This window comes from Grammomys surdaster, unplaced genomic scaffold (genome assembly GCF_004785775.1).
Source record: "Grammomys surdaster isolate TR1022 unplaced genomic scaffold, NIH_TR_1.0 60, whole genome shotgun sequence".
Taxonomy (NCBI): Eukaryota; Metazoa; Chordata; class Mammalia; order Rodentia; family Muridae; genus Grammomys; species Grammomys surdaster.
This window is the reverse complement of record NW_021604562.1, coordinates 1,200,387-1,215,265: the sequence shown is the minus strand read 5'-3', so window position 1 is coordinate 1,215,265 and position 14,879 is coordinate 1,200,387. Positions and strand designations below refer to the sequence as shown.

At 42.7% G+C, this 14,879-nt stretch overlaps 1 protein-coding gene across 1 annotated transcript in view; it reads right to left on the bottom strand.

The window, feature by feature from the left end:
- The window catches only part of Zdhhc9 (zinc finger DHHC-type containing 9), a 31,986-nt gene extending 26,473 nt beyond the window's left edge, over positions 1-5,513 (bottom strand). Inside the window, exons 1-2 of the mRNA XM_028752362.1 lie at positions 5,342-5,513; positions 3,377-3,666 (exon numbers count right to left, since the gene is read on the bottom strand). Of these exons, the coding sequence (XP_028608195.1) occupies positions 3,377-3,543 (167 nt within the window). The 5' untranslated portion in view covers positions 3,544-3,666; positions 5,342-5,513. The remainder of the gene's footprint in view (positions 1-3,376; positions 3,667-5,341) is intronic.
- Positions 5,514-14,879: the final 9,366 nt, after the last annotated feature.

Sequence of the window (14,879 nt, the reverse complement as noted above, 5' to 3'; positions counted from 1 at the left end):
TTCCCAAAGTCTACACTTCCTCAGGACGTTGAGTTAAACCAAATATCACAAAAGCTTCTCAGTAGCTGGACAGCTCACAGATTGTCATGGTTATTCTGCTATAATATTCCAACATAAGGATTTGAGCAGAAAGACATAAATATCATTCGTTGTGTTTAATGCTGAAACTGGCACCCACACACACATTTCCTAAATACCCCAGCTGCAGAATTAATCAGAAAATACTTTGCCTTTAATCATTTCACAATTTTCATCCACTTTTAACTTGATATAGATTTACCACAAAGACAATTACCTATTAGTAATCTGCACTCCTCTTTCATGCCTTGCCTTCATGTCCCTTTCAGACAGACAGTTTGACAGAATCTCAGACAGAGCTACCATAGGTTTAACCACTTCATACTGAATGTCCATTCTGCGACAGCAACCTTGAGGGACGACTACCTAACTTCCTACCTAACTTCTTCAGAAAAACTTCTAACGATTTGGTGCTAACTGCTCCCAAGCGAAAGGTCTTTTAGGCCATTTTATGAATCCAGCATCCAACCTGTCCAATGAAAATTGCAGATCACTTTGAACATTTGAGATTTGGAAAGGTAAAAATCTCAAAATGCAAGGCTGGCACCTGCACTTGCACGATTTTCACGAAGGGGGCCCCCACATGACTGACCAGACTGCTCAAGCCATCTGGCTGGCCCACGGTTATGCCAAACACAGCCATAAATCTGCTCTTGCTTGTTCCTAAGCACCTGCTGCTAACGGGACCTGGTCGATAAAAAGCACATCCAGATGCATAGCGAGGTTTGAACTATCTTCCTGGGAGGCAAAAATGTAACAGCCAGATGATATGGAGCCTAGACTTACCGATAATTTGAGAATGAAAACAGACAGCAATCTGTGTATCCAAATATGCTCACCTATCTCTTCTTGGTCATTTGGCTAAGATCAAGTGTAGAGTCAAATGCCATCATCACCTGCCTGAAAATAGGGACTAGATCATCTATCTGGTTTCCTTATGTCTCACTGCATCTTCATACTAATGTTAGATTTCCAACTCTGTCCTCCAAATCCTACTGTCTACTATTTGACTCAGAATAAATCATTGACTAGTCAACAAGAAAAAAAAACCTCCATTCTTCATAGTTATGTTGCTGTGCCTTGTACAGCTTACCATTGGATAGGCACAAGACAGCCACCACTTTGATTATCTGTGTCTATGTGACCAGGTACACAGACACACACACACACACACACACACACACACACACACACACACAACTCCACCTTATTAAAAGCATTCATTGCTGGAGTCCTCTCTTCTTTGGTCAGATTTACACTTCCCCATTCCACTCCTAAGGTAACACATTGACTTCCTTCTCCCTCCCTCCCCCAGCCTTTACTTTTGAAATATTTACTCTTTCAAACAGGTAGCTGGAACTTAGGGCAGTTTTACAAACAACTTCACTCTTCATATCTATCAAAAACAAAACAAACAAAAAAAACCCAAGAAATAATTTTGAAATGAGAATCATCTTGGAAGAAAACTTATCACGCCTCTGTTGAACAGTAATTTACCTAATTAGAAGCTTCATCCCATGGGCAGTTTTCTTCAGAGGCCTTCAGGGGCCTAAGTGGAACAGATCCAAGTCACAGTCTCTTTAAGCCTTCCAGGTACAAAAAAAAAAAAAAAAAAAAAAAAAGGCCAAAGGCTACAGCTCTAAACCCTATGTCTCTCTGACCAAGGCAGAGATTTCCTGGACCCAGAGCTACCAACTCAGCCATGGCCTGGAAACAAGTCGTGAGAAATTCCAATCATAAGCATCTAATGGCAGAGATAGATGGACCCAAACGAACTAAAAAGACAGAGACTGACATCAGAATTCAATGTGCTTCCATCAAGAAGAAAAGCAGAAACGAAGCAAGAAAAACGTGGAGTGAGCCGAAGGAAAGCAAACTGTTTTGTGTTATGTATATCCCTGCCCGGCTGGCTGTACATTCTCACTTGTACCACATAGAAGCACATGGTGCATGTACACAAACACACACACACACACACACACACACACACACACACACACAGAGAGAGCCGTAAAACTTGGAATGGAAAAGAGGTAAGAAGCCTTCAGCAACCTGCCTAACTTCACAGAAAAACTCCACAAAGTCAGAGGCAGTAACAACAAAAGGTCCTTTAGCCAAGAGTTCATTTGATCTTATTTTACCAGCGCTGTTATAGAACATTATAACACTGTTCCCACCGCTGTTATTCATGCCGGCTGCAATCATCAAAAGTCTAGCAAAGTAGCCCCCAAATCACTCTGAGATGCACATCGAAAGCCTGTAGCCCTTAGAGAAAGGCAAAAGTGAGTCCCAGTGGACTGAAGCTCGTTTTAATTACCTATTCATTTTGGTCCAGGAGACCCCTTGGCATCTGTCAACCACACCCCAGGATGGGAAATCTATTTCCAGGTCACCCATGAGCACAAGCCATGGCAGGCTCACATCAGGTGTGGCCTCAGCAGACACGTACACCTCTTGTTTCCTCAAGGTCCTCCTTAATACAGTAATCCCAAAACAATTAGCACTGCTCCCATCCCTAGAGCATGGAATCATTCTCAGCATACCCAGTAATCATGCCACAGAGCACTAGACTCCAACTGGCCACCTCCCTGGAGCAAGCAGTGACCTACACAGACTTCAAACAGTATCTCTAGTACTAGGTATCACATTGCATAAAATAATAACTCCAAAGCTAGCATCAGGCTTACACAGAACGTTTATAATTTTTTTTATACTCAAGTGTGGTTTTTTTTTTCCTTTTTGAGCCTTGGGATGCTGAGTGATTTTTGAAAGAAAGAACAATTCACATTTCAAAAGCACCTATATGGTGTTCCCACAGCTCCTTTATGGTACAGCTGATGCTGGGACCAATCTTCAGGTTCTCAATTCAGTTTGGTTTTCAAATGAATGGCTAGGTAAGAACTAGGGCTTACAGACATAGGACCCTGAATAGCAGATGAAGTGGATATTGTTGAAGGGTGTTATAACAAGGGTTACTCCCAGAGTTGGGAAGGGTAGAAAAGAAGTCATTTATCACTAAGTTACTGTCAGTGAAAGGAGGTGAATAATAAAGACAAACTTTGTCAGAAATATCCCCACATCAGGGCTATGAAATTGATATTAAAATTCTTGGCCTTTTAAGAAAGTATGTATTCTACTATAACCACAAAACAGTGAATTCAATAAACACAGCCTTTAGATACTGTTCAACAAAAGAGTAAAATCATACAAGGACCACCACAAATGCCCAGGAAGTACAGTGCCATCCCTTGAACCCAAATTAACCATAATCAGACAACTGTATCCAATGAAAACTCACTCGAAGGCAAAGAAGAGTGTACATGTCCCCAGGATGAGGAAGAGGGTCAAGTAGAAGATGCCCTTTTGCCGGGCCATCATGACACGGCCATCACAGCAGAAGGTGTTCCTGCCTGGGAGTTTCTCCCATTTCCGTGTCACCTTCTTTCTTACCACCATCACAGACATGATTGGAGTTCCTGGTCCAAGATGGGCTTTGTGACTACTCGAGAGAAGATGCGGAGGCTGAGCCCAGCTTTAAAATCAAGCCGTCTACTATTGTTGCCACTGGGTCAAACATTATCAAGAGCCCTAAGAAAAAAAGAAAAGGAGGTGGGGGAGTGTTGAAACAAGAGTAACAAAATACAACTGAATCCTCATTTCCCAGAGACAGAAAGATGAATACTGTCTAAAGGAGTGGGAATGGGAAAGTTTGAAAATTTTATTTCTGATCTATGTTTGTTCTCTATGAAGGAAAACAAACAAACAAACAAACAAAGACCTTCTCTAGAGGGTGAATGGACTAATATTTCTTAAATAATCAATCCTTTTTTCAAACCCATACTGATTTTGGTTAACTATGATATGAGTCTTGGAAATAAGTAGGAATTCTGTAAGTGGCCATCCCAATGAGTAAACTTTACAAATAAGGAAACTGAGGACCAGTGAGAGGAAATGACATATTCAGGGTCACACAGCAACAAAGCTGAGAGGAGAAAGCATGGCTACGGACTTCCAGGCCCAGCACTTCCTACTACACCACAATGTTCTTTATTCTCCTAAAGTAAGAGATCTGTAAAAATAATACTAGCAGGTTGTTGTTGTTGCTGCTGCTGCTGCTGCTGCTGCTGCTGTTGTTTGTCCCTAAGTAGCCCTTCCCATACCTCCTCTACTTCTCCTTCTTCAAATATTACTCACAGGAGGGAATAAGTAACCCTCTGGTTGGGGTAGGCTGTTCTAGGCATTCTGTAAGCATACATACATTGTATTTACACAAAACAGATTTCCCCCTAATCAAACCTTCTGTAACTTCCGGAGTCCGAAATGAAATCGTCTTGCTGGTCTAGTTTAACATTTGTGAGCCCCTTAATGAAACCACATCATATTGTAGATAAAAAAAGGCTTCCTTAAACAGGAGAGATTCTGGGATGGTTGGCAACTGATTGGGTTGGGGGTGGCTGAGGGCGGTGGCAGCAACTAAGAAAAGTCCCTTGGGGGGCTTTCTAGGACATTTCACCAGTATCAGCTCCATTCAGCATCCTGGATTTCCAGGCCTCGCCTTTCCCAGTCACTGTCATCCTTCTCTTCCTCTCAGGTGCTGGGCCATGTCCTCTATTTACTGGCACCACATGCCCCATGCTGGCAAGAATGAGGCAGAAGCCTGCAGCCCGATGAGCAAGAAACAACCAGCCAGAGATCATTCCGGAGCTAGAGAGGGCAAAGGTCCAAAAGGGGACTAAGAGCCTAGCAACAAGATGGAAAGGTGTAAGGCTTGGGAGAGGGGAAGGGGCCCCAGAGGTGCAAAGATCACTTCCTTTGTGTAAAACTAACCTGGAAAACAATCCCCCCACCCCCATAAACTGACCCAGCAGGAGAACACAGACTAGGAAGGGGGACCCAACCTGGGAGAAGGAAAATTAAAATCCGTCCGAAAGCCGCGACCGTGTTCAGCAGCCTAGAGCCAGTAGCCAGAGCTGTGCAGCGGGCTCGTCCTCAGGAGGCCCGCCCTGCCTCCGCCACGCAGCCGACCACCGCCCCAGGCTGGCTGGGACGCGCGCCACATCCACACGCACACGCGTCCACACGCTCGTACACACTCACACACGCCCCGCCACGTGTAGTCACCCCGGGCCAGGGGCTCGGTGGCTGGCGAGCTGAGCAGGGCGGTGCCAACGTCCCTGGGTCCCGGTGGAGCTGAAGGGGGATGCATGCAGCCCTCCAGAGAGCCGAGCCCCGGAGACCCCCCCCAACCCCCACCCCTTGTTACCTGAACAAGGGACACTGAACTCCGCCAGCAACAGAGGGCAGAAAGTGCACTGTCCCGGGGGATCCTGTCAGCAGCCAAAGGTGGTAGCGACTTCTCCCTGACAGGGAGGGTGCCTCCTCCTGACAAGGGGCCCCAATAGTCGGGGCCCTAAACCAGCTGTGGCAACCGCCCACCGCTGGCGGAATGGAACGCTCCTCACGTCACCAGGTCGCTCCAGTAGTTGCTCGTCTTCCATTGGCTAAAGGATCACAGTCCCGCCATCCCGCCCCCAACGCGTACTACCATTGGCTACTTCGAACGCCACTCCGGAATCCTTCCGCCCACTCCCCCACCCATCTCCTTGCTACAAGCCCACCTGCCAAGCTCCAGCCAGCTTCTCTCTGGGGTCTGAGCACCAGGACGTAAAGTGTTCTCTTCTATTAATATAGTTACGCAAAAGCGGAGGCGTAAAGTGGTGTGGACCGGACAGGGGAGGAGCCAAGAGCAGCTTCCCCACAAACACACAGCGAGATGCTGAAGCAATACTTGCTCACAAATCCGGACTCTAACCCTTAATTCCGTCTGCCCATGGGCCTCTCCATTGCCGGTTGCCTTAAAATCGACCAAGATCTGTTTGTGAGCATCTTCATGTTACGTTCTCTGCCTCCTAAGTTCCATTCAGGAGCCTGAGACTCCCACGCAATCTCGAAGGCTTTCAGACCAGAAAAAGAATATAAAAAAGGATAACCATATCTGAGAATGTCGTTTTGGGATGTTGAAAACAAGTAATTGACATTAAGGAAGTTGGAGAAACTCCACTGCGACAACATAAATATTTCCGGGTAGATAATGATGTAAAGATTGCCAAAAGGTAGTTAATTTCTATTTTCTATTAGAATTTGAGATCTTGTTGGGTGTGGTGAAGCAGAAGTAAGTAGATTTGAAGCCACTCTGGTTTTACATTTGAGTTCCATGCCATCCAGGTCTATACATAGTATGATCCTGGTTCAAATGCACAAAACAAAAGAACTGGAAATATTATGATAATAAAGGGAGGGGCATCCAAGGTAGAATTTTCATACATCAACCAGATTGATTCTTTCCTTCTGGTGCCTCCTGGCAGTTAGTTACCGCTACTGAGCCTCTGCTATCAACTGTAGTAACACCATTTGAAACTGGAGTGGGGGAAACAGTTGAGAATCACACCATTATATTATAAGGTGGGTGTTACAAGGGACCAGGTCTGTTTCCACCAGTATGGCTGGTTGCTACCTTCCAGATAATATGAGGGATGATTAAAGGTGACCTCTCCTTACCTACCACATTGTCTATGTTACCAGCCCAGTTTTCCTAGAGCTTGACCAAAGTTTTCCTAGGGTCATAATAGTTGGAATTAGTTCAGAAGTGACTGCCAGTGCTCTCCCAAAGGTGGTCTTGTGGTAGTTTTAATGAAGGACCTCATACATGGTCAAGAATTATTATGCCTCTAGAGTATTTTGGTCCCATATAATATTAAAACAAAATTCTATATAATGATGATTGTTCTTGAAACATTTATAGCATTCTCTCATCAAAAATTTTAAAGGAATTAAAAACCATGACCCAAGTGTCTTACAAGAGTAATGTGTTATAATTAATTTGTAGTTGAAAGTATGCCTTCATAAAGCTCCCATTGTTCCTGAGCACTCGTGCTGACTATAATCATCAGTTTATTCCTTATGAAGCCTATGACCAGCATTATTGCATCCAACTCCTGGAAGGTACTGGTATTATTACACATGGCATGGAAGGGACAGGAATTTCTCTTGGCCCCATCAGCTCTCTGAATTCCAAAGCCTGTGCACATGAGATGCCCTTAGGAATCGACTGCTCCGCCTGGCTGCCATTCTTGTGACTGGAGAGCAATCAAAACGAAGTGACCAAAGCAAAACATGCTTTGATCATCACTGAGATGCAGGTGAAGCCTAGGAAGTTCTGGAATGAACATAACAGGGCAATGCATTCCTGAGCTCTGCCCCTCCCTGGTCTGGGTCACATTCCCTCTGGGATTAAGTGGTTTTGTAAGTCAGGCTTGTTTTATTACAGTTTGTTGCCAGTCTTGCTCACTACTGAAAGAAAATTAAAGAAATGTTGATGGATAAGCATTTCATAGCATGTCTTTCTATATAATTACATCATTTTACAAAAATCCTTAAATTCTTAATAAAAAGTATAAGCTGAGAATTGGTTTTCCTTTCCTCTTCTCTTTCTTTTTCTTCCTTTTTGCTCTTTTCAACAAACTTACCTACTTTATGCATCTAAATCCTTCTTAGGTCTTTTGAAAGGGAGTTACAGTCATCCAAGGAGCACTAGAAACACCACTAGAATCTAGGGGCAGCCTTCCATTTTATAAGACAGCTCATGGCTTAGTGGTATATGTTCTGATATGCTATTTTTTTAAAAAAAGACTTTATATTCCTGTTTCTGGCATGTGTGCACATTTGTGTATGCATGTGTAAGTGTAAAGTAATGTTGAATCGATTCAGATCCCAAATGCCACCACTGGATTGGACACTGCCTGTCAATGTTGTTCCAGAGACCATCCATAATCACAGCCAAGTACAGACACACCAAATTGGACCTCATGGTGGCTCCTTTTTTTTCTCTATTCTTAACACTCACACCCAACCCAATCCACACGTGCCTCTTCTCACCCCACTTGCCTGACTTACATTCCTCTCCCTACTCTCTGGCTATAAATAAATAAGAGTAAACAAATCATAAGTGCCCTGCCCACACATGACGAGCTAGTGCTCCTAAGCAAGATCTGCTTCTGTGGTGCCTGGAATGATAGAAGGACAGTGTTTTGTAGAGAAAAAAAACGTAAGCCTTATTTATGACCAGGCAGAACTAGGTTCAAATTCGGGCTACTAAATATCTGAGGTAATTGTTGGCAAGCAATTTACATATTCTGTGCTTATTTTCTCATATGTAAAACAATGCTACTACAGATAGCCCTCCATCTCACACAACTCTAGATTTAAAAAGTTTCAGAAAAAAAAAAGTATCTCTACTGAACATGTGGAAACATTTTCTTGTCATTCTCCCAGACAGCTGAGAGTAACATCATTAAAATGGCATCTACAGGCCGGGCAGTGGTGGCGCAGGCCTTTAGTCCCAGCACTTGGGAGGCAGAGGCAGGCGGATTTCTGAGTTTGAGACCAGCCTGGTCTACAGAGTGAGTTCCAGGACAGCCAGGACTACACAGAGAAACCCTGTCTTGAAAAACCAAACAACAACAAAAACAAAATGGCATCTACAGTGCAGTCAGTATCATATGTAACCTAGATTTTAAATACATGGGAGGACTGCAAAGGCTATATGCAAGCATTACTCCATTCTCCATGAGATATTTGACCATCCATGCACTTTCATATTCATAGGCATCTTAGAACCAAATCGCCTATGGATAACGAGGAACAACTATACCCACTTCATGGAATTAGAAAGGCTATTAGAGGTTATGTGTTCTAAATGTTTGGCATATAGGAGAAACACAATCCAGCTCAAGTGTCACGGTCATGTATATGCAACCTGCCATCTCCCTACCCTCTTCCTTTAGTCATTTTGCTGAATAGGAGCAAAATGACTAAATTGGGATTTAAGAATGAGACCTGTATGTGGGACATGTACTTCTAGCTGGGCTGCCTTATCTGGGCTCAGTGGGAGAGGAAGCACCTAGCCTTACAAAGACTTGAAATGCCAGGGTCAGAGGATACTCAGGGGTCTCCACCTGCTCAGAGGAGAAGGGGAGCGGGGATGGGGAAAGGATTGTGAGAGTGGGTGACTGGGGGAGGGGCAATGAGCAGGAAGTAAAGTGAATAAGTAAAAACAATTAAATTTTTAAAAAAAGTTCAGACAAACCATTATGGAACAACAACAAATAAGAATCTCTAAAATTACTATTGAAAAAACACAAAAGAGTGAGATTCACTCTTACTTTTTAGTCTCCATGACATCCACGTGCTACATTTTCTTACTCTCTACGTTAACCGTTGAGTTTAATCCTTATCTGACAGGCTGCTTGGTTTCCAAAGCTTTACTCTAACTGGGTAAAGTTTGCCCTTAGTCTAGTTTGACCTTAGTGTAGTCAAACCTCTGTTCTTTAGCACCGTCTTCTTTATGAATCCTGAACACTGCAGTCATAGTCTCTGTTTTAGCAGATGAAAGAGAAATGGAAACCACTTTCATTAAGCGACCCACAGAGTCACAGCACGATACTTAGCTTGTTGGCTTTTCTTTGAGCATAAGCAACACCATTAAGATGTTCACACATGAAAGCCAAACATACAAAACAGCCAATAAAAACTGCCTAGGGTGTCAAAGAAAGTGTTCATCAAAATGCAATTAATTGAATGCCCATTTCAGGTTCCAGAAACTGAACCTCACTCTCTGTTTCTCTTGTTTGTTTCTGGTGGTATTTTTCTTTTTGTCACAGGGTCTTGCTATGTGATCCAGGCTGTACTTGAACTTTGGATTCTCCTGCCTTAGCCCCTCAAATACCAGGATTATAGGACTACCTCACCATGCCCATCCTTCAAACCCCTGTTTCACCTCTGTCCCTTGTTGCTCATGCTGGTTCCCAATTTGTTTCCATTTCTGGATTGTGGCTTTCTGACTTTACCTGGAACAGTTTTAGGTGCCTTACTTGATCTTTCAACTCCCTCGACTAGCACTCTCTCATTAAACAGGAATCACAACAGCAAAATAGAGGTCTTTTATTTAGGAGCCTCTCTGAGCCAGGAATTGTTTTAGGTGTTTGATACAGATAAGGTTCCCAGATTAGGGTCTAAACTTGTCCAAGTGAGAGCAATTGATACTGACTTGGCACATCCCTGGTCTCTGACTCTGCCCAGCCCTCTCATTCCTGGAGCTGACCTCAAAACATTGTGTAGTCCACAAATATAAACTGGTTTGCTAGTTATTCTCTGAGTATGTATTGATCACCAACAGTTTGCCCAGCATGTACTGAGCACTATGGAAAATGCCAAAGAAGTATATGGCATGATCCCAGCCTCCAGGAAACTTAAAATATTCTAATCGAGAAAAGACTAGCATCTGAGCAGTCATTAAAGATAAATACTAAACAGTGCAGAGTCAAATTCTCAACTACCCATTGCCTAGCCTCCAATTAAAGAAAGCTGGATTCAAAAGATTCTACTCTGAGAATTGGAGTACAGCTTGAGGATTAGAGCACTTGCCTACCATTCATGTGGTCCTGGGTTCCATCCACAGCACTAAAGAAAGAAAGTTTGGGGGTTGGAGAGATGGCTTAGCAGTTAAGAATGCATAGTGCTTTTGTAGAGAACCCAAGTTTGGATCCCAGCACCCATGTCAGAGAGGTTCACAACTGTCTGTAACTCCAGCTTGGGGGCATCCAATGCCCCTAACCTCCACAGGCACACACATGCCAGGCCGTGTCTGCTTCTCCCACTCAGGGTAGCCAGGCCAGTCGAGTTGAGCAACAACTGGACTGAAGGGAGGGAAGCTTAGCTGGTAGCTGGTAGGTGCAGTGCAGGATCTTGGTGAGTACATGGGCAAAGAGAACTGTTTCAGTTTAATGGAAGGGAGAATTGGGTACTTACAGCCTTGGGGATGTGCCCAGTGTCTTGGGGCAAGGTTCTTGTGGCCATGTACAATTGGCCAAGACAGGGCTATTGACAGATGCTCCATCTACATAGTCAGGGGCTGTAGGGTGGGAAAGGGGAAACCTTATAAGATCAAACAAGGTGTGAAGCCTGATAATTCTCAGTCTAATGGATTCTTACTATGGTTGACAGTTGGGCAAACAACTCCTGAAGTCCTCATCTGAAGTATCTGGGGGTGAAGCTCTCCTTGACTGTTCCTCCATAATCCTGGGCCGTTATGGTCCCACACCTACACTTATGCACGAGTGCACACACTGTAAGTTGGAGGCCAGACAGTTTTAATTAGTAAGTCTCTCTCTCTCTCTCTCTCTCTCTCTCTCTCTCTCTCTCTCTCTCTCTCTCTCTCTCTCTCTCTCCCTCCCTCCCTCCCTCCCTCCCTCCCTCCCTCCTTCCCTCCCTCCCTCCTCCTCTCTCTCTCCCTCTCTCCCTCCCTCCCTCCCTCCCCCCTCTCTATTTATTCACTTTACATCCTGCTCATTGTCCCCTCACTCACAGGTAACACCTTCCCACAGACCTTCTCCTCATCCTCCGTCCCCTTCTCCTCTGAGAAGGTAGCCCCCCCCCCCCCCCCCCCCCCCCCCCCCCAAGTCTCTGCAAGGCTAAGCGCATCCTCTCCCACTGAGGTCAGAAAAGGCAGTCCAGCTAAAGGAGCATATCCCATGTACAGGACAGTCAATAGCTTTTGGGATAACCCCTGAGCTTTTTTCTTAAAAAAAAAAAAAAAAAAAAAAAAAAAAAAAGATAATCAGTGTTAAAGTTATGAATAGAGTTGAAATTCTATAGCAGAAAGAAAATTGTACTTAATTTCTATTATAATTGTGTTATAATATTGTATGTGTGCGTCCGTGTGTGTGCACATACACATGCATACACATATACATAGGTCAGAGTTGGCACACATCAATGTTAGATGACAATTTGCAGTCGTCAGCTTTCTCCTTCAATCATGTGAGTCCCAAGTATGAAACACAGGTCCCCAGCCTTGATGGCAAGTACTCTTTCCCCATGAGCCATCTTACCAGCCCCCTTAAATTGATTTTTAAGCAATATATTTGTGATGGTTTGTATATGCTTGGCCCAGGAAGTGGCACTGTTGGGAGGTGTGGCCTTGTTGGAGTAGGTATGACCTTGTGGTGTGGGCTTTAATACCATTTTCCTAGCTGCCTGGAAGTGAGTATTCTGCTAGCAGCCTTCAGATGAAGATGTAGAACTCTCAACTCCTCCTGCACCATGCTTGCCTGGATGCTGCCATGTTCCTGCCTTGATGATAATGGACTGAACCTCTGAACCTGTAAGCCAGCCCCAATGAAATGTTGTCTTTATAAGAGTTGCGTTGGTCATGGTGTCTGTTCACAACAGTAAAACCCTAACTAAGAAAATAAAATGAAATAGTTATAGATTTAATTAAGTAACATGCACAAATATATATATATATATATATATATATATATATATATATATATATATATGATGTAATATATAAAATAAAATTTTCCTCAAATATATGGTATTTTTTAAAAAATATTTTCTTTCACCTTTAGAAATACACAGTTCATTGTTTTATCTTTAATTTATATGTTTAGTGTGTGGGTATGTGTGTGCTTGTGCGTGTGTGCGAGCGAACTGCCACTGCACATGTGAAGGTCCATATGATGGTCAGAAGACAACTTTACAGAGTTGGTTTTCTCCTTGCAGGTTATCAGGCCTATGTGGCCTTTATCTGCTGAACCACCTTGCTTGTCTTAGTTATTTCTATTTATTTATTACATTTTTTATTGGGAGGCATATCTGTTTCACAGCACTTGTGTGGAGGTAGAAGGACAAGTTTCAAGAGTTGATTCTCTGCTTCCAACATGTGGGTCCAAGGCTTGAAGTCAGTTCCTCAAACTTGGTGACACATACTTCAGCCACCTGAGCTACCTTGCCTACCATCATCATTTTTTTATTCTCTTCCTCCTCCTTTCTCCTCTTCTTCCTCTTCCTTCTCCTTTTTCTTTATTTGAGATAAGATCTACTTATGAAGCCCTGGCTATCCTGGAACTCATTGTGTAAACCAGGCTGGATTTGAACTCACAGAGATTCACCTGCCTCTGCCTCCTGAGTGTGGGGATTAAAAGCATCATTACTCCTTAATAAAACATTGTTTTACCTTAACATATCTGGAGCTTATTGTTATTTATCCAAATTAAAACAAGGGATGAGATTATTTATTCATGGATAGACTGGTTTTCTGTTGTCAGCTATAATGCACAGTACTTAAAACTCCTGGTCAATTAATCATATCATATATTAAAATATAATTAAAATTTTGTCACTGTATTTTAAAGACCTGCAATTATACTTACAGTTGCTGCTTTGGTGATTTATTTGAACATTTCTGTGTAGATCAATTGTCTTCTGCATATTTTCTTGTAATTTAAGGGGAATCTTATCAGCAAGGGACGTTATTGCAGACATTAATTTCTTTTCTGTTTTTGTCAGTGTGGGTTAACAGATTGCCAAAATATGTTTATTATCTCATCAGAAGTATGAAAATTATACCTTTTAATTTTTTAAACAATCACAGTCTTTCTATGGTGAACCTGAATTCAAACATGCAGCAATCCTGCCTCAGCCTCCTGAAAGCTAGAACTACAGGCGTGGACACTTCACTGTATCAGAAACATGATTATATTATTTCTAATTGTAGCTGGGTACACATTTGGTTTAAAATCCAAATGCTGCAGTTCTGTATAGCATACTGATATAAAAATAATGTTTTTGCATTTATAATATATGCACATAGAACAAAATCTTAGTTATATAAGGATATACACTGAAAATCAGACCTACTTTTTTACCTCATTGCAAAATTCCCCACTTTGTCCCTCTGAAGGAAACTACTGTTGGCAGTCTCATAGTTGTTTGTTTGTTTGTTTGTTTGTGATTGGTAATTTCATAGCGCTTTGGTTCCTTAGCAAGCTCTTAGTACCTGGCAATGCATGAAATGTAGCTTTTCAAGGCAATACTTATGTTCTAAGTATTGGAATGGAATAGTGTCTGTCCTTGACTTTTCTTACTCCATCTTCAGAAAACATATCTTCAGAACAGGTCACAAGATATTTGTCTTAACTACTTCTAGCTGGACAAAACACTAATGAAGACACTTATCATGAACATACAGTGGCCAGTACACCTCATAGATCCAGAATTGAATAAGTATTTACAGTATACTTGGAAAAGTAGATATTTTGGGGGACTGTTGACCAAGGAGGGAGGTGTGGTTTTTTTTTTTTTTTTGCAAGTTGGAATCAGTGAGAAATTGTTCACTATTTTCCTAAGCAGCTAGAGAACATTTCATCAAGGAGACTTTGTGTAAATGACAGAAGGTTGGCTTCTGGCTCAATGATGCTCCAAAGGCATTCAGACAAGATTTGTGGTCAAGGGGAAATCCTAGACTTCAGATTTGGGATAAAAGAAAGAAGGCAGTATTATTCAATATTTATTTATGGAGAACAGAAGGGATAAAATTAGAGAGGCAGTTCTCAGCAGTGCTGGGAGTGTGTGGCGATATGGGCTGAACCACCAGTTGCCTTTGTAGATAATGACGCCTTGTGCAAACCTCTATGGAGAGAAGGCAATCTCCCTACATTTACCATGCCTCCTATATTCCTAGCCCGGTCATGGGAACTATCATTCACATCTGAGTTTCTCTCAAACAGAGGCACTTAAGAGTGAATTGTGGGAACAACAGCAAGTTTTCTACATTATATCCATCTCACAGGTTGACCTTATTTACCAAGTAGCCATAACTCTACTTAAGTTGTTGGAGCTATATCATCTGCCTCTCTCTCTCTCTCTCTCTCTCTCTCTCTCTCTCTCTCTCTCTCTCT